Source organism: Brachyistius frenatus, unplaced genomic scaffold, assembly GCF_029030835.1.
Source record: "Brachyistius frenatus isolate BFR_SWC_R1_liver_20210118 unplaced genomic scaffold, ASM2903083v1 Contig_37, whole genome shotgun sequence".
NCBI lineage: Eukaryota > Metazoa > Chordata > Actinopteri > Embiotocidae > Brachyistius > Brachyistius frenatus.
The window spans coordinates 1,661,083-1,679,228 of NW_027210636.1; the positions used below are offsets into that span (position 1 = coordinate 1,661,083).

The 18,146-nt window shown below is 41.9% G+C and overlaps 1 protein-coding gene across 1 annotated transcript in view; it reads right to left on the reverse strand.

Moving 5' to 3' along the window:
• The window catches only part of slc4a5a (solute carrier family 4 member 5a), a 29,150-nt gene continuing 11,004 nt past the window's right edge, over positions 1-18,146 (reverse strand). The window contains exons 10-25 of the mRNA XM_069701512.1: positions 16,332-16,486; positions 16,066-16,194; positions 14,709-14,883; positions 13,438-13,571; positions 11,592-11,863; positions 10,819-10,880; positions 10,236-10,427; positions 8,415-8,528; positions 7,670-7,831; positions 7,370-7,548; positions 6,623-6,695; positions 5,624-5,692; positions 4,862-5,035; positions 4,225-4,407; positions 3,959-4,017; positions 1-925 (exon numbers count right to left, since the gene is read on the reverse strand). Coding sequence (XP_069557613.1) covers positions 763-925; positions 3,959-4,017; positions 4,225-4,407; positions 4,862-5,035; positions 5,624-5,692; positions 6,623-6,695; positions 7,370-7,548; positions 7,670-7,831; positions 8,415-8,528; positions 10,236-10,427; positions 10,819-10,880; positions 11,592-11,863; positions 13,438-13,571; positions 14,709-14,883; positions 16,066-16,194; positions 16,332-16,486 — 2,295 coding nt within the window. The 3' untranslated portion in view covers positions 1-762. The remainder of the gene's footprint in view (positions 926-3,958; positions 4,018-4,224; positions 4,408-4,861; positions 5,036-5,623; positions 5,693-6,622; positions 6,696-7,369; positions 7,549-7,669; positions 7,832-8,414; positions 8,529-10,235; positions 10,428-10,818; positions 10,881-11,591; positions 11,864-13,437; positions 13,572-14,708; positions 14,884-16,065; positions 16,195-16,331; positions 16,487-18,146) is intronic.

The window sequence follows — 18,146 nt, forward strand, 5'->3', positions numbered from 1 at the left end:
TCAGAAGCCTTTTTTTTGGTTGTTTCTTTTTTTTTTTTGTTCCTGTTTTTTTTTTTTGTGCCAAATGTCGGAGGGAAACAAAAAAGGGGGTAAAAAAGGAGAGTTGCGGTTCGTGTGGGAATCAGGTGCGCACTACAGCATCTTCAAACACACCAAAAACACAAATATACAAATGCTAACATACAACAGAAGGCGTTGGCTTCGTACAACCTCACGGTTCAAAAGTTCCCGGTTACTAAAATTGTGCTTTTTTTTTTGCTTTTTTCTCTCATTACCTGCCTCGAAATGAAACTCCGTACACACAGGCATACGTTAGTATACAGTATATGTTTGGGCATCGTACTTGGTTTGGATTTACTGTTTTACAATGATAGTGCAATATCCATATATACGTCGTAGTAATTATGAAGATACATATTTTCACAATATATATTAATACCCTATACAGATGAATATAACCTCTTTTTTTTTTTTCTGGTTGGGATCCTTTACATCATGCCAGTATATAAATAAATTCATTTTTTTTTTCTGTTTAGAGCAAAAACATGTGAAAAAAAGAAAACGCACCAGTGTTTAAAAAGCTTTTTGAAAACTTGCGTGCAGTGATTGCATCAGTCCGTTCGGTCTGCGCCGCCTCGTCCTTGTCGGCGGCGGCGCGAGCGCTCGGTCCGCACGACGCCTCGTCGTCGTGCGCCGTTCTGTCCCAAAGGAAAAAAAAAAAAAAAAAAAAACACACCCGAGGATCTACCGCGCGGTCGGCGTTTATAACGTGGTCTCGCCGCTCATGTCCCGGGGCCGGCGGTCGATGTCGGAGTCGTAGTCCGACTCCATCTCGATCTTGACCTGGGGCACCGGGCAGGCCATCCCTCGGCCCATGGGCAAGGCCGGAGACGACGGGCAGGAGATCTTCAAGTGGAGGGTGATGCTGAGGAAAGGGGTGTGGGGGGGTGTGTGAGGTGTGGGGAGGGGGGCAAGTCTCCGGTTACCATACATATGCAGCCAAGGTGGGGGTGGGGGAGGGGGGTGGGGCAGTCGGAGTGGGTGGGGGGAGGGTGGGGGAGCTGGGCCGTGAGGCAATGTGACTTCGAGACAACAATAACTACAGCGTCAAGAAACGAGCGAGAGGAGACGGACTGGTGATGAGTGAAATGATGCTGTAGTGGTTGCCGTGGTGACGACTGGGAGTGGGGGGGGGGGGGCGGAGAATCAGTTTGTTGTGGCCCCTTTGCTAGCGAAGCCAATGAGAGGAAAGATCAAACCTCATTTTCTAACTAAGTCGAATTTAGCTAATGACACCGTGACGACCGGTGAAAACGTTTATTGACTTTGTATTTCACGAGAGAAGTTGATGCTTTTTGAATGGGACTCTATCGGAGCTCCTTGTGGCCCTCAGTGGTATTACACTTTAAGGTACTTCTGTAATATCCTCACTTTTAAAATCCACAATCTGCATCCAGTTTTTTTTTTATATGGTTAGGCACCAGTTGATTGACAGTTAAAGCAACCAATCACAGCATCGCAGAGTTCAGAGCGTTATTCCCTCCGGCCGATCCGATCTAGCGCTAATTTTTTTTGAATTTTTCCTCTCACTTCTTTTGTTTACTTGCCATTTGCATTGTTTTTTTGTTGTTGTTTTAAGTCGGCACACGTTATAAAAATCTCAGACTATGATCGCATATTGAGTCCATCAGTCAAAACGAGCTGATATTAATCAATAATCCGTCACAGTGTCACTTCCAAACCATGCCTCTTTCAAAGCAATGCAGACATGATGGGAAATTTTGAAAAATCTGAATCTCGCACAAAAAGGACGAAAAAAAAAAAGAAAACCACAACGGTACACAAAGTATTTGTCTACTAAAATGCAACATGAGAAAAAAAAAAAAAAAGGCTTCACTTTGAGTGCAAATGATGTTGCGCATAAAGTGCAGCGGGCTCCAGGTGAGGGTGGTTCGGAGAGCAGAAGGGTCGGACTACACTTCGACATGCAGGTGAGACTGATGCGCTCATAAAACAGATTCAGCGAAAAAAAGAAAAAAAAAAAAAGAAGAAACAACCAAAAAAACGATGTTTGCTGCACATTTGGATGATTAAACAGTAAATCCTCGACACGTGCTAGATGTACACCAAACGAAGGAGACCGACACCATGTTTTATTCGTCTATTTAAAGGCTCGGAGGCGTCCACCGCGCTCCTCCTGAATAATCCAAAACTAGCACCAACAACACACACCAGTGAAGAATTTACAATCTGCATGTACAAAAACAAAAGGGCAGCGCCGCGCGCGCACTGCGAGGCCTTTAGCGCATGACGCAGCGGCAGCGGGATGGCGCCGGGGAAATCGCATTACGAGGATCTGCATTGCCTTAAAGTTGCATGGAGAGGAGAGAAAAAAACAAAAAAAACGGACGCTACGTCGAGCTACCGTGGACGTCCTCGTGTAAAAAGTGACCGATTTATATTTATTTGAGAAAAATGAACAAGAGGAGGGAAAAAAAAATATAGAAGCAATAAAGGTTGTTTTTTTTTGTTTTTTTTTTTAAAATAAAACAATATATTTATCTAATTTTGTTCTTCACGGGAGGAAAATATGATGCGATGCAACATCGGGAGGAAACACAGGCTTTATGGGGGAGGGATGTCAAAGTTTGTGTTCGCTGTGATTTATTTATTCCTAAAGGGTCAGTTCACCTTTAAATTACAAAAAACAAAATACTATAGCTTACCTGTGGTGCTTTTTAACCATGCAGAACGTTTTGGACAAAGTTTGTCTTATAGATTTTATTGCAAATACTTTCTATGTGAGAAACCGATGAAGTAAAAACGGGTTTATCGGGAGCAACAGGAAGGAAGAAAAAGTTGCTTCTACTTATTTTATTGCTTTTTTTTGTTTGTTTTCCTTATTCCTCGGCGGACCACAAATAAAATTCAGATACCGCCACACTTTCCGTGAAACTCTCGTTTTATTATTTATGATTATTATTTATTTTCGAGACCCCCGAGTCCCCCGAGGTGGAAGTTAGTATTCCCGCTCTCTCCACTCCCTGCTCAGCATCTTATTTAGTGTGGAGGGACGAAGTCGGAGCCCAGATGTATGTACATTCAATCCCAGTGGAGGAAATATAAAGTACTAATGTAAAAGTGTAAAAATACTCTATTGTAAGAGTGTTCAAACTTTTACTGCAGTAAAAGTAGCAAAATATTACCAGAAAAATGCACTAAAAGTATTTAAAAGTTCTCGTTAATCAGAATTTTATGTATATTTATGGAACTTCTATTTATCTCGGGTTTTTTTTAGGCTTTGTCGTATAAATTGGACCTTTTTATGCCAGCGGTTATTTATTGTTGTGAATTTGATTGCTATTTTGATTTTAATGTTCATTTTAGTCCATAAAAACTCCATCAGAGTTTATTTGTTGCGTTTTTTTGTCGTCAATAATCTGAACCTGCGAAGAAACAAACAAAGTCCGGCAGCCAAATAAAAGCAGTGGAGTAAAAAGTAGAATTACTAATAATAGAAATAAGTCAAGTATAAGTACTCAAAATTGTACTTAAACGCAGTGCTCGACGTTGAGCTGAATGTACTGAGCTCGATTTCACCGTTTTTGTACGACGGGAGTCGATTTGAGATCAAAACTGAAGGTGGTTTCACGTCTTCCTCGTTTTTCGCAGCGTGAAAAACACCTTAAAAGGAGAAAACGTATTCTTTTTGTAATTTCTTTTTTGTTTTGTGAACTGACCCTTTTAATATGTGCACATTTTCCTGTGTGTGTGTGTGTGTGTGTGTGTGTGTGTGTGTGTGTGTGTGTGTGTGTGTGTGTGTGTGTGTGTGTGTGTGTGTGTGTGTTAAAGAGCTTTGTGCGTGGCTGCAGCCTGGCAGTACGCTCCCCACTCAGACTGTGCGACGTCGGGGTAGACGAGGTCTTTGTAGGGGATGTGCAGTTTGAGAACACAGTACCTGCGATCCAAGTCGGACTCGGAGCTGGGCGAGTGGTTCGAGTAGGCGTGGTACTTCTCCTGCGAACGCGCACACACACACACACACACACACACACACACACACACACACACACACACACACACACACACACACACACACACACACACACACACACACACACACACACACAGCAGATTATCAGGCACTTATGTTGTGATCCTTCAATCCTGCAGGGGGCAGCAGAGGCTTTTTTGCTTCTTTTTTTTTTTTTTTTTTTTTCTCACCTCTTCCTCGCTGTCGTCCTGTTTGGTCTTCTCCTTTCCCTTGTCTTTGTCCTTCCCCTTCTTCTTGTCGTCGTCTTTCTTCTTCTTCTTCTTCTTCTCGGGCAGGACGTCGTCCATCCAGGCCAGGTCGTGCTGGGAGAAGACAAAGTCCAGCATCTTGCGGACCAACAGAAGGCCCAGGATCTGGTGTTTGACACGCACGCACGCACACACACACACACACACACACACACACACACACACACACACACACACACACACACACACACACACACACACACACACACACACACACACACACACACACACACACACACACACACACACACACACGTTAAAGCCTCGTTTTTAAAAAATCTGCCATTAACATTCATCTCATGTCTGAGGAGATGCGCTCTGAATGTGATTCAGCTAGACGGCACTCGTCGATGACATCTATATGAACCGCTGGCGGATGACAGCGACATCGGACCACCTCCTGACTTCACATTTACCCTCTTTAAAAAAAAAAAAAAAAAAAAACTACTCTATTTCGTCTCTTCACGTTCACATTTTCTGCATTTTTCTTCCCGACACAACAAGAAGTCATAAAAAGCTGCGTTGGCCAAAAAAAATGTGAGTGTTGCGTCACGTGTACCATGATGGGGAAGATGATGGCCAAGAAGGTGGATTTGAGGATCCAGAGCACGGCCAGGCACAAGATCTGGACGAGCGTGAACAGGTGGACCCTCCTCAGGGGGACGTGGCGCAGGTAGGGGAAGTCCGGCTGGTGCTTGGACGGCATCATGTACAACTTTATCCTGTCCCAGAACTGTGGAGGACAACGTGGGGGGAGAGGGGGTTAATTACATGCAGACCTGCGATGTGAATGATGAATACATAATGTTTCAGGAGAGGTGTGTGTGTGTGTGTGTGTGTGTGTGTGTGTGTGTGTGTGTGTGTGTGTGTGTGTGTGTGTGTGTGTGTGTGTGTGTGTGTGTGTGTGTGTGTGTGTGTGTGTGTGTGTGTGTTGTCGAGCACCTGCTGGAGGACAAACTCCCCCGAGCAAACAAGCAATAACATTTTAAACTCATCTTCACGCACTGGTAAAATTATTATTCTAAAAATGTGCAGCCCTCTGTTTAATATCACTTTATTTTTTATTTTTTTTTATCCCTTCCACACAATTTGGACGCTCGTATCGAATCTCTTATTTTTTCATTCTCTTATTAATTTTTTTTTAACCTTGTTATATTTGTATTGGTTTGCTTTTAAACCAGCCGCCTCCCGTTTGCTGTCGGAAAAGCAATAAGTAAAAAACAAAAAAAAAAAAAAACAAAACAAACCCCCCCCCACCACCCCACCCCACCCCCCTTGTGCGCAAAAACTCACTTTAACACGATGAACAACGTCAGCGTACCTGGATTCCACTGAGCGAGGCCACGCCCATGTAGAGGAAGACTCCGTACAGCACCGGCATCGGGATGAACTGGAAGCGTGAACACGGACAGACAGTTGACGCCGTCGTTACGCGTTTATTGATTACTAACACTGTGGAGCCCCGAAGTTTTCAATACTAAATAAGTTATTATGAACTAAATCGAATCAACTGGATAACATATGTTTAAAATTGTAATTTAATGAAATAGTCAAATTCAACTTATCGCAGTTCATTTTTACTCAATTATTAAATCTCTCATTTCGAAATAGCTCCTTTTAAAAAGTCGGTACTTTATTTTAGATCATTTTTTTGTAAATTTTTTAAATAATAACTCTCAGAGAGCTCTTCAAAGAGAAGCGCTGAATTAACCCGCTAGCTGCTTCGAGTGTTTTAATGCTACGTAAATAATCCGAGCAGAATTATTTATTTGTCTATCTGACAGGAGCTAGCAGGCTAAATTTGTGATTGGCTAAAACTTTCACAAAACATGACGTCGTAAAATAAAATGTGACATAAGTGTAAGAAAAAAGGATATTTTACAAGAAAATTTCTGTCGCTAAATAACTCTGAACTCCAATAAATTAATCAACAAATTTCATATTAAAACACTGTTTAAATATGTTTTTTTTTTAAATTTCACCATTCACTGGTTCATTTTCTTGTGTTATTATATATTTATTGAAAATGTATTCATTCCATAAACCTCCCAATTCATTTAATATTGAACAATCTTGGGTTCCAAAGTGAATTAGTGGGGAAAAAAAAAAAAAAAACCCACTAAAGATCAAATTCGATGACTCATAGAAGATGACAAGAAGACGCTCAGGGGAGCATTTGTTCAGATTTCAGTCGCGTCTATGTTAAGTGGTGAATTTAGATGGTTTTTTTTAGCCCTCGTTACAGGATACAGTCCACAGAACAAAAGCCGTGTGTTGTTCATGCTGCACAAACAAACAGGAAAAACAAAACAATTTGTACCTTAAGCACTGGAGCGAGGAAGATGGAGACTCCGGTAAGAACGAACACCAAAATGCCCGTCATTCTTTGTTCTCTGTGTATTCAACATAGATGAAATATACACAAGAGAGTGTCAAAGTCAATTTCACAAAGCTCCTCTCCATTTCACACTACAAAGGACTGCCATACTGTGAAAGTGCTTGTGACAGCCTGAAGGGATTATTTCCCCAACTTTCGGTTTTCTTTTTTATATCGGTGCTCTTCTGTGCGCTGACAACAACCTGGATGGTCCCTCTTTTCTTTAGCCCGGGAGACACAGCATCCGTGATTTCCAAAAAGAATCTCACATTTTGATTCGTCAGACCACAGGACAGTTTTCCACTTCGCCTCAGTCTATCTTCAATGAGTTCGGGCTCAGAGCTGCTTCTGGATCATGTTTATATCTGGTTTCTTCTTCGGAGAGTTTTAACCTGCATTTGTGGACGCAGCGATGAACTGTGTTCACAGACGATGTTATTTTAGAAGTGTTCCTGAGCCCATGCAGTGATTTCCACCGCAGACTCGTGTCTGTTTTTAATGCATTGCACATTAAGTCCTGCGGTGTTTTCAATCGCTATGGAGCAAACTTTTAATGAACAAATTAGTGCTAGGCTGAAAATGGTTTTGATGAAAAAACACTTAATGCAAAAATGACTTTTGCTTCGTTTAAGAAATCCCGTCCAGGTACATTTCACTTTTCCTTTTCTTTTTTTTTTCACAAAAACTGACCTGACGCCGAGGAACTGCGGCTGCTCTCCCGGAGCGCTGGATTCGCTCTCCATCTTCAGAGAGTCGATGTGGGCGATGGAGATGACGGTGGCGGCCACGTACCACGGCAGGCCCATGAAGGAGCAGGCGGCCATCAGGACGCCCACCCAGAGCAGGTCCAGGTGGTAGCCGCAGCCTTTCTGCCGGAGAAACCGCACACACACGCGTCACTTTTTTTTTTTAGCAACAACAAAACGAGAACTAAATTTAACTTACTGCGATTTATTACTAAAATGTCTTCTTTCGGTGTCCAGGACCGACCTTGAGTTTGTTCTCCTTGCGGTTAACGATGACGGCGCTGATCTGCTGGTCCATGAAGATGAGGATGGTGACGAGGAGGGCGGGGACGAAGCTGGCCACGTAGATCCACCACGGGTTCTTACCGAACGGCATCACGATCCATCCGCGGCCCGGCCGGGTGGGCTGGTGGTGGAAGAGAGGCCGCTTTATTTTCATGAAAAAAAACTAAGGATTCGCTTCCACGGCGGAACATTGTAGAGAGATTAAGATCATTAGAAGACATTTTTTTTTAAAATCAGTTCAATTATGTTTTCGGACATATTTTCTTTCTTGCCGAGAGTCGTGGGAGAAGATTGTTCGCACTCTCACATCGATCCAGTAAATACCGAGCTGCCGGTTAGCTTAGCTTAGCATTCGGTAAAAAAATTAATTTAAAAGTAGAAATAACAGTGAGAGTACTTCTGTTTTAACTGCCTGCTTTTGAGGCTTTTTTCATAGTTCAATCTAATTTGCAGCATCTTAAAACATGAATATGGATAGCGATCATTGACTGTATTTTTATATATAGTGTTCGTAGCTTCTGGGTGTGAAAAATGAGGCCGACGCAGAAGGGACTCAAGCTGCAATACCGCCGAGTGCCACTAGAGGTCACGGTTACCTTAAAATGTCCGATTTGCTTTAGAGCAGCTAATATTTGAAATAGTTTTGATATAATCGTCTCATTTCTAAATAAAAGCTTCATAAGTTTGATAATAAATCGTCGCACCTTGAATTCTGTCGGGACGATCAGCTTGGGGGTTTTGAGTCCGATCAACATGTCGAGCCCCACGAACGTCATGATGGACATGAAGATGGAGAAGTCGCTGATGAGTTTCCTCAGCTGGCGCCACAAACGGAGAAACAAAACAATACAAATGAGAAACATTTCTCAGCAGCGGTGACAAGCAGAGAGACGAGGTCTGATAAGAAGCGACTCATAAATACTGAAAGGGTTGAGCCTCGCCGGCTTCACAAGAGTCAGAGATAATCCTCGTGTCTGGAAGAAGAAGGGATCAGGGTTTGTTTGTTTTTGTTCTTGTCCATTTGACTATCCATTTCCTGTTGGAGATTAGATGCAGCACAGATGCGAGCAGCGGCGCCGTGTTGGATCTGAGGGGATTGTACCGACAACAATCACCGACAGATCCCTGTGCAGCTAAAAAGAAAGAAAGAAGTACATCATGTATTAAAGCGCCAGGAAGTGGGCCTTCAGTCTGAAAAAGGGCTGCACTTTGGTGAAGTGTTTTGTTTATGGTTTCGTAGATTATTCAGAATTTCTGGCACTGCAAATGATACGGTTGTTTACATTCTTATGTTATGTACAACCCCGTTTCCAAAAATGGAAATAAACAAAGAATGAAATGATTTGCAAATCGGGTAAACACCTATTTAATTGCACATAGACTAAAGACAATAATATCAAATGTGGAAACAGAGAAAAATGTATTGTTTTATGAAAAATATGTACTTATTTTAAATTTGATGCCTCATTATTTCGTCCTTTTACGACACTCTGTAAATGTCTGGGAACTGAGGAGACCCGTTTCTGGAGTTTTGGAAGTGAAATGTTGTCCCATTGTTGCCTGATTTAGGATTTCAGGTGTTCAACAGTTAAGGGTCTCCTTTGTCATATTTTTTTTAATTTCATGATGCTCCAAAGGTTTTGAATCGGAGACAGGTCTGGACTGCAGGAGGCCAGTTTAGCACCCGGACTCTTCTACTAGAGAGCCATGTAGTTTGAATACGTGCAGAATGTGTTTTGTCTTTGTTCTGCTGAAATAAACAAGACCTTCCCTGAAAGAGACGATGTCTGGATGGCAGCATATGTTGCTCCACCACCTCAATATATCATTCAGCATTAATGACGTCTTCCCAGATGTGCAGGCTACCCATGCCATGTGCACTAATGCATCCCTGTACCGTCATGAATGCTGGCTTTTCAACTGAGCGCTTATAAAAACCCGGATGGTCCCTCTTCTCTTTAGCCTGGAGGACACAGCATCCATGATTTCCAAAAAGGAATCACACAGTCGTCAGACCACGGGACAGTTTTCCACTTCGCCTCAGCCCATCTTCGATGAGCTCGGGCTCAGAGAAGGCGGCGCTGCTTCTGGATCATGTTTATATCTGGTTTCTTCTTCTTTGTAGAGTTTTAACCTGCATTCGTGGATGCAGCGATGAACTGTGTTCACAGACGATGGTTTTCAAAAGTGTTCCTGAGCCCATGCAGTGATCTCCACTGCAGATTTGTGTCTGATTTTAATGCAGTGCCACCTGAGAGAATTGTACATTCATTCAGGTGTTCGTTACTTGCATTTAAATGATTCTTGAGGTGGTTTGGATCATTATGGATCAAACGTTTAATGGAAAAATTAGTGTTAGGATGAGAATATGAATTTTTTGGGGGTGAAAACAACTGAATGCAAACACAACTTTTGTTTTGTTTAAGAAATCTCCGCCAGGTAAATTTAATTTTAACTGGATTTTGACTTAAGTTATTTTAAAAAGACTGACAGATGTACAGATGGTTGTGTTATTTTTTTTTCACCTTGGTGGGGAAGTAGCGGCTGAACTTGAACTTCTTGAGGGACACGGTCATGGAGTAGGTGCCGAAGAAGAGGATGAAGGACATGAGGGCCAGGTCGGGGACATACTTGCAGGACTTTCCCACCAGAGAGCCTCCGTACTTCAGACATTCCTTCTTGCTGAGCTGGCTCCAGTCCAGAGCTGTCACATTCAACTGGGATGGTGGTGGCAGTGGTGTGGAGGCAGGAGAAGGACGAAGACGAATGAAGACAAATGAAGACACACGGGGACAGAGTGAAAATTGTCATCAGTTGTAATCCACGGAGGACACGGAGAGGTTTTGATGGGACGGATGGTGAGAAACGAACAAGAGGAGAGAAAGAAGAGAGCAAAGTGGCTTGTTTGTCAGACAAGAGCTGGAACCTGGGTTAGCTGTAAACAAAACCATTTCATCTCTTTACTAGCAATGTTGTGATTTGGGCATCAAAACAAGCGTAATTCATTATGCTGCTGAAGTGCTAACGAAACCCAGGAAACCTTCAGCTTGAAATGCAAAAGCAGCAAAATCGAGTCGAGAATAAATGAAAGTGGAAACAATCACTTACCCCAGAGACAGTAGAGCTGTTATCTGGCATTGGAACTAAACCATTGAAGATCATTGCAGCCACTGTTGTGTGAGGAAACAGTGAGAGAGAAAATGAAGAATGGAGGGGATAGACGAGGAGAACAAAAGTGGGAAAGAAAAAATGCAAAAAAAACATAATGAGAATCCAGCAGCTCTCCGAGGCTCGTGCACACGAAACACAAAAAGAGGTACTCACTTGCAAAAGAGACGGCAGCCAAATTGTTTGTGCGTGGTGAAAGCAAACAAGAGACAAATCAGTTACAGAAATCAATGTCTTCAGAAATCACTGCAAATCATTTTCATTTCATCAACCCATTTTCAAAAAAACAGTAAACAGATTAGTGAGCAGCTGGGAACTGGTACAATTAAGGAATCCGGATTGAAGATGAATTTCATTAAAACCCCTTCAACAACATGAAAAATAGACTTTTGCCCAACGGATGCAGGTTTATAATAAAAGGTAACAACTCGTCCGCCCTCCCTGGTAATAAACTGTGTATTATTGACACCGTGAATACATTACCTCAAATATATTTCTGTAAAAAAAAAAAATAAAGTCCTCCATCATATAATGCTTTTCCCAGCTTCTACCAATAAAAACAAACCCAATAAAAACTAAAAAATGTTACTTCTGGAAAAACTTATCGCTTTTGCTGGAATAAATAAAGTGAAATTTTGGCCGTTTATGACCATATAGGGCATAAACGTCCCCCCCCCCTTCCCCCGTCTCCCTGAGCCAAGGGGTGAACTCACTCGGGTCTGGGGCCAGGCACTCGCACTTGAACGCGGTGACGTAGTCGGGCTTGAAGTCGGTGTTGATGGGGTAGTACTTGAAGGAGCCCACCATCTTCTTGATGGCGTCGGAGATGAAGATGAAGGAGATGAGGCTGGAGAAGCCCTCCTCGGTGAAGCGCGTCATGTACTTGATGATGTAGCTGGCGTCCGTGGCGACCAGGATGAAGCACTGCAGGCAGGAGTGCATGCCGATCCACAGACGCAGCTCCATGTAGTCGATGCCGTTGCTCCTTTCGGAGAGAGATGAGGAGAAACACAAAACATCCAGCGGTGAACATCTTTACATATATTATCTGTACTTATAAAGTGGAGATATCAAAAGGGTGAAAATATCTCGGAAACACTTTTGACCGATCAGAATTCTCGTAAAGGGTGTTTTGATTATTCATTTGATATCATGGACCCAGCTGGTGACACCCTCCCTCCCTCCACCCCCCACCTCCCCTCGATCGTCGCCGTGTTTGTCGATTTACGATGTAAATAACGATGTTGTCGTTATGTCCGCGGTTCTCTTGATGTCCTCCAGTAGAGTACAGAGGCAGTTACAGTGAGCGATAAGGTTCACGACGCCAACGGGTCAGGTACGTCTCCGACCACAGAGGCAAACGCGTCACATTAAAAAAACGAAAGAACCAGAAGATCCAATAAAGATCTCCGAGTATGTTTTGGTACCCAGACTTTTATCAAAGGTTATCATATAGTAATAAAAATAGAGTTAATATAAGTAAATCCATGGAGACCGATGGCAATAAAAATCCAGGACCAGCGTAACCTGCCCGCCAATCAAAGGGCACGAGGAGCTGTCCTCAACATCCACACAAGTTGAGACCAATAAGCTTTTCTAAGGTCCCGTATTGGATCGTAAACAAGAATTGTGTGTTTGCAAAGGTAAAAAAAAAAAGATAAATCAAATAGATACATATCTTCCAGTGAGAAAACAGGATTTGAAGTTTCCTGTTTGTCACCATATATCAGCCATTCTCTCTTTATCTTCTACCCTTTACATTTGTTTTATTATTTTGTATATACGCATATATTGCACGTGATAACAAGGGAATTTTGATTGTTATTTTCTCCACAAGTAAAGTTGGCGATAGTTTGACAGTTTTTATACAATTTTCGTAAATGAAACTTTGCTTGAAATTTCCTTCTGTGTGATATTTGTACAGTTGATCCTTCATTTCATATTTGAATGACATACTGGATCAAAATTATAGTTATAAATACACTTTTAAATATGAGAAGGTTGGATGAATATTTCTTTTGAAACCCAGTGTTCATGTTTGAGCATCACTGGGCCCGTCAGCGGGTATCAGGCTGAACTCATTCTTCAGCTGTGACATAACATCTTTAGAGCGTGTGTTTCTGGTTTATGATATGTATTGATATTTGTTGAATATTTATAATTTCCGCTGTCTTGAATAATGATGATAAAGATGATTCTGATTCTTTGTAAAAACTGGTCTGTTTACATGGAGGATTTTTCGCTCTTGTTACGTCAGAGTTAAAATTTGACGTAGTTTGACTTTATTTGTAGGAATACATTTTTTTGTCATGTTTTAACTTCTAGGTTATTACATTGAGATCAATTAGACCTTCTCCAACTGTCATCTGGATGAAGTAGCCAGAAAATGAAGGTAAAGAAAAATCAGTGAATGTGGTTTTAAATTAAAATCCGAAGAAAATCAAAGCGACATATAACGTGTTACCAGAAACTCTTCAGTCTAAAGAGATTTCTGTGCAAATCGTGAATCTAATGATGAAGTGGGGTAGTAGCTCGTCAAATAATACTCGTTAGGCTCACTTGCTGAATTCAAACAGGAGCTTTTCAAAGATGAGGATGGGTCCGGTGGAGCTGAGGATGATGAGGGGCTGACCGCTGAAGAGGCAGAAGACGGTGCCAGCCAAGGCCGTGCCCAGAAAACTCTCCATGACACCCTGTTGGAAGAAGGAAGGAAGGAAGGAAGGAAGGAAGGAAGGAAGGAAGGAAGGAAGGAAGGAAGGAAGGAAGGAAGGAAGGAAGGAAGGAGGTGGCAGAGAGAGAAAGTGAGATTAAATTTCCCCAAATTGGGAAATAATTTTTAAAAAAGCAGCTGAAAAGTGAACAAATCATACTTCAGATGGGAGGAGATGAAGAGAGGACATGGATGTGTGTGCTGGTGTGTTTGAGTGCATTAGGCATTAAACAAACGGTCAAGATGTTTTATTTCAGCTTGACAGGGAGTGAAGGAGTGCCAGTCGAAGTACTTATCTGGAATTACTCCTGTGTGTTTGTGTGTGTTTGAGCTGCTGCTAAGGTATTGATGCACAGACAGGAAAAAAGAAAGCTTATCTCGATAAACACAGAAAAAACATAACTCAAAAATCCTCTAAAAAAATGCTCATTTACCAAGTCAGACGAGGAGAAACTCATATCGATGAATCAGCGGCATCACTCTTTCATGACGGAGCGGTACAGTGATATTAATGATGCTGTCTCGTAGTTTTTCTCACGCATGAAGAAAGTCGGACGTATATTATCTGATTCTGTTCAAATCGAATTAAAAAAGAGGAAAACAGCGTCCGTCAGTAAGGACTGACGATGTATCTTACGTAACTTGATAAATATGACGAATAAATTACTCGTCCCGAGCGGAAACCAGGAGATTTCAATCTCAGGCTGCTATACATGTCCGTGTTTGTATTTCTTGCACTGTGCACAGGTCAGCAGAAACCTGTTAATCAAACAGATAAGCCCCCAAACATACGTCTGTTTTGAAGCCTTATATCTAATTAACGGTGGGAATATTTTCAGACAAACCACATGAAAACTAATAAGAAGAAGTAACTTTAGTGAATGACATCATAATGACTTGAAGAATTGATATATTCGCTTTGTATTTCACGAGAGAAGTGGAATGGGAGTCTATGGAGCCAGAGCCTTTTTTGGAGTCAACCCCCAGTGGCCATCGGTGGTATTGCAGTTTAAAGCACTTCTGTGTCGCTTTTTTGACCAGGAAGCTACGTGCACTTTTATTTACGAGCTATGACTTAAGTGTATATCGTGTTTCTTAAGCCCCGGCTCTGTTGTTCTACCTGGTAGTTGTCGGTGGCGTCTCCCAGGAGGCCTCCGAACGTGATGGCGTTGGTGATGCAACCCAAGTAGATGAAGAGGACGGCGGAGATGGACTGAATGTGGAATCCCTCGTAGATATCGCTCGGCAGCCACGGCAATTTCCGCTTTATGTCCAGGTACAGACCGCCGCAGAAGCTGTCGCACACCAACACACCAACACACACACAGCGGTTAGGATGCTTCGCACACTCCACTTCTCAGCACAACACATGTTACTTTCTCTGTAGCAGGAGGTTGAGTGGACGGGACGCTCGCACAATGATTTCAAATGATATATATTCACACATTCGCAGGAGAGGTGTCGATTTTCTACAACTTTAAAAATCTCCCACTGCAAAAAATAAATAAATTTAAAAAAATTCACGATGCACAATTGTACCCATTGTTTCTACAACCCCGTTTTCAAAAGAAGTCGGGACCTTGTGTAAAGTGTAAATAAATAATGGAATGCAATGATGTGCAAATCATGTAAACCAGTTGCAAATAGACCAAAGACAACTGTGAAAACAACTGAGATATTTTATTGTTTTATGAAAAATATGTGCTTATTCAGAATGTTTGCCACTGTTTTGCATCGCTTCTTGTTTTTACAACACTCTGTAAATGTTTGGGGACTGAGGAGGCCAGTTTCTGGAGTTTTAGAAGTTCAACATTGTCCCTGATATTTGATTTCATCTGCTCAACAGTTCGAGGTCTCCCTTGTCATTTTTTTCGCCAAATATTTTCAATGGTGACACGTCTGGACTGTTTATCAGCCGGACTCTTCGACTACGGAGCCATTCAGTTGAAATATGTGCAAAATGCGGTTTGACATTGTTTTGCTGAAATAAACAAGACCTTTCCTTTTCATAAAACAATACAACCTCTCAGTTTAATGTTGCCTTTGGTCTATTTTCAATTGAATATCGATTCACATGATTTGATTGTTTTTATTTACATTTTACACAGCGTCCCAACTTTTTTGGAAACAGGGTTGTAGCTGTATTTTTGTGTTGTATATCTATTTATGTTTCATATGTCTATTTATGACTTTTCATGTGTATGTACATTGAGAGCAAGTTATAACCGGAGTCAAATTCCTCGTATGTGCAAACATACCTGGTCAATAAAGCTGATTCTGATTCACTAATGAAACAAACACTTCCAAGTGCTCATTCTGCAGCGTCGGCATCTTTTGGGGAGTTTAACGAGTACCCAATAAATTTGCCAGATCTTGATTGATTCATATTCAAATTTCCCTTCCATACTGCCGGCATCTGGTCGCGTTCGAGCCAAACCTCCCAGCAGGTTCGCCACCGTGGCCCCGTGACTTCTTACCGTCCGGTGAACGCCAGCTCCTCTCCGAGCTCGTGCGGAGCCGGCATCTCCTCGTCCTCGGCCAGGCCTCCGCCTCCTCCGGCGGTACCGTTCATCTGTCCCAGCTCGTTCAGGGAGAACACCGACTTCCTGCAGAAAACACGCCACAGGCGTAAGTAAATAAAGTTGAATTTTATTTGGTGAAGATTCAAAATGGTTGTGAATGTTGTTCATTAGTGCCACGGCAGCTTTTTTTTTTGTTGAAAGCTTTACGGTTAAACTCCGACCTTTTGTCGGCCGACGGGACTTTCTTGGGCGGCTCGATGCGGATTTTGGGATCCCATTCTCCGGGAGGAAGCACGATCACCTCATCCAAAAACTCATCTATGCCTGCGATGAGGTCCTCACGATCTCTGGCCTTGTAGGCTACATCACTGAAAAGCTGGGAGGGAGAAAGCGAGAACTTATTTCACCTGGCTTATATCACAGTGATAGAGATCAGTGTGGTGGGCTTTAATAACTGGGATTCGTCCGTCGTCTTTAAAACCTCTGGAGACCTATTGAATACAAATTGTGTAGGCCGTAACAACATTACAGGAAAAAATAAACACTGCCAGTCAGCTGCTAATCATGGCCGAGAAACACAGCGAGTCAAGTGCACACGAGCATTATATTTATATATATATATTTATAAATCAAAGGGCTGATTCTATTTGGCATCGACTCTGGCATTGGTTAAATTTTGTAAATGATCACCACACCGAGTTATCGGGACTGTGAAGCAAAAAGAAACCAAAAAACTGAAGAGAAACATTTTTTCTAATTAAAAGCAGCAGGTATCTGCAGCCTGGGGAGCAGAAGAATATTTCCCAAAGGGCAGTATGTGGTGGCCTATAATGATTTAAAAAAATAAATAATTTTACACTACAAACAGCTTGACTTGGTGTTGGTCTGTGAAACAGTCACTCTGAATGTGTTGGAGCCTTTTTATTTTTGCTGTGCAGAGTTTACTGGGTTCACTTAAATCCAACTAATTGCGTATGGATTTTACAAGCGGCCTGAGCCGACATTATATTGGAGAATATCTTAAAGAAAACATTTAAACTTAAATTAAACTACTTAATAAGATAAATGTTTTACAGTTATGGTCAGCTGGTTTCTTTATGGACACATCCAGACCAAGCAGCAACAAACTGAGGCCATTTTTTCATTGAATAGATTACGAAAAACATGAGCATACGATCCAATTACCATGCAAGGGGGAACTTAAGGTAAATGATCATGTGCAGGTTTCACGTTTATCACACCTAGTTTAGCATGTTAGCATGCAAATAAAGTCATGTTTTCAGGAAGTTACGATTTTACGGGAGAGCTAAATGGAAAGTGAAGGAAAGAAAATTAATCCTGAAGGGAAACTGAAACGTCTATGAAAATTGCCCGGATTACTTTCAGCTGTCCCTCGTTGTCCTTCCCTCCAATGTGTATCTGTGTGCTCTCCTTCCCTGTTTGCCAGTTCACTTCAGTTGAACTGTCCATTAGTGGTGTTTTTTTAAAACCCAGATCTTAGTGTCAGCTCCACGTTCGTGTTTTTGGATTCTGCTTTTTGGACTCAACCGTTTCTGTGTTTTTTTTGTTCGCCAGTTGTGGACACTCCTGCCATTGTTAGTTAGTTGGGTTTTTTTGCTTGAACTTCCTTCTTTCCTTGTCTTGTATTGTGGGTCCTCTTTACCGTTGAACCAACATAACACAACCGTGCCTTGATTGTGACTAAAACACTTTATGGTATTTTTAAACTGTGCATCCAATTATAAAGAGGTTCTGCTCTTAAATGTGACCTCCAGTGTCTGTTAGTGCTTTTGGAAGATTGAACTCCTTATTAAGATGTCATATTATAATACAGGTCAACCACACACTCAGTGTTCAACTGTGCCCGGTGAGCATGCTATAACTGCTCCATTTAAAATAACAGCCTATTATTTATGCTATTGAAATAGCACCTTTAGCTTTATGCTCAGTGATACAGGAAACGATAACAACTAAAACTGCTCTCAGGAAGGTGAATAATAGTCCTTCGGGTGATTCAGACTGTGACACCGACAATG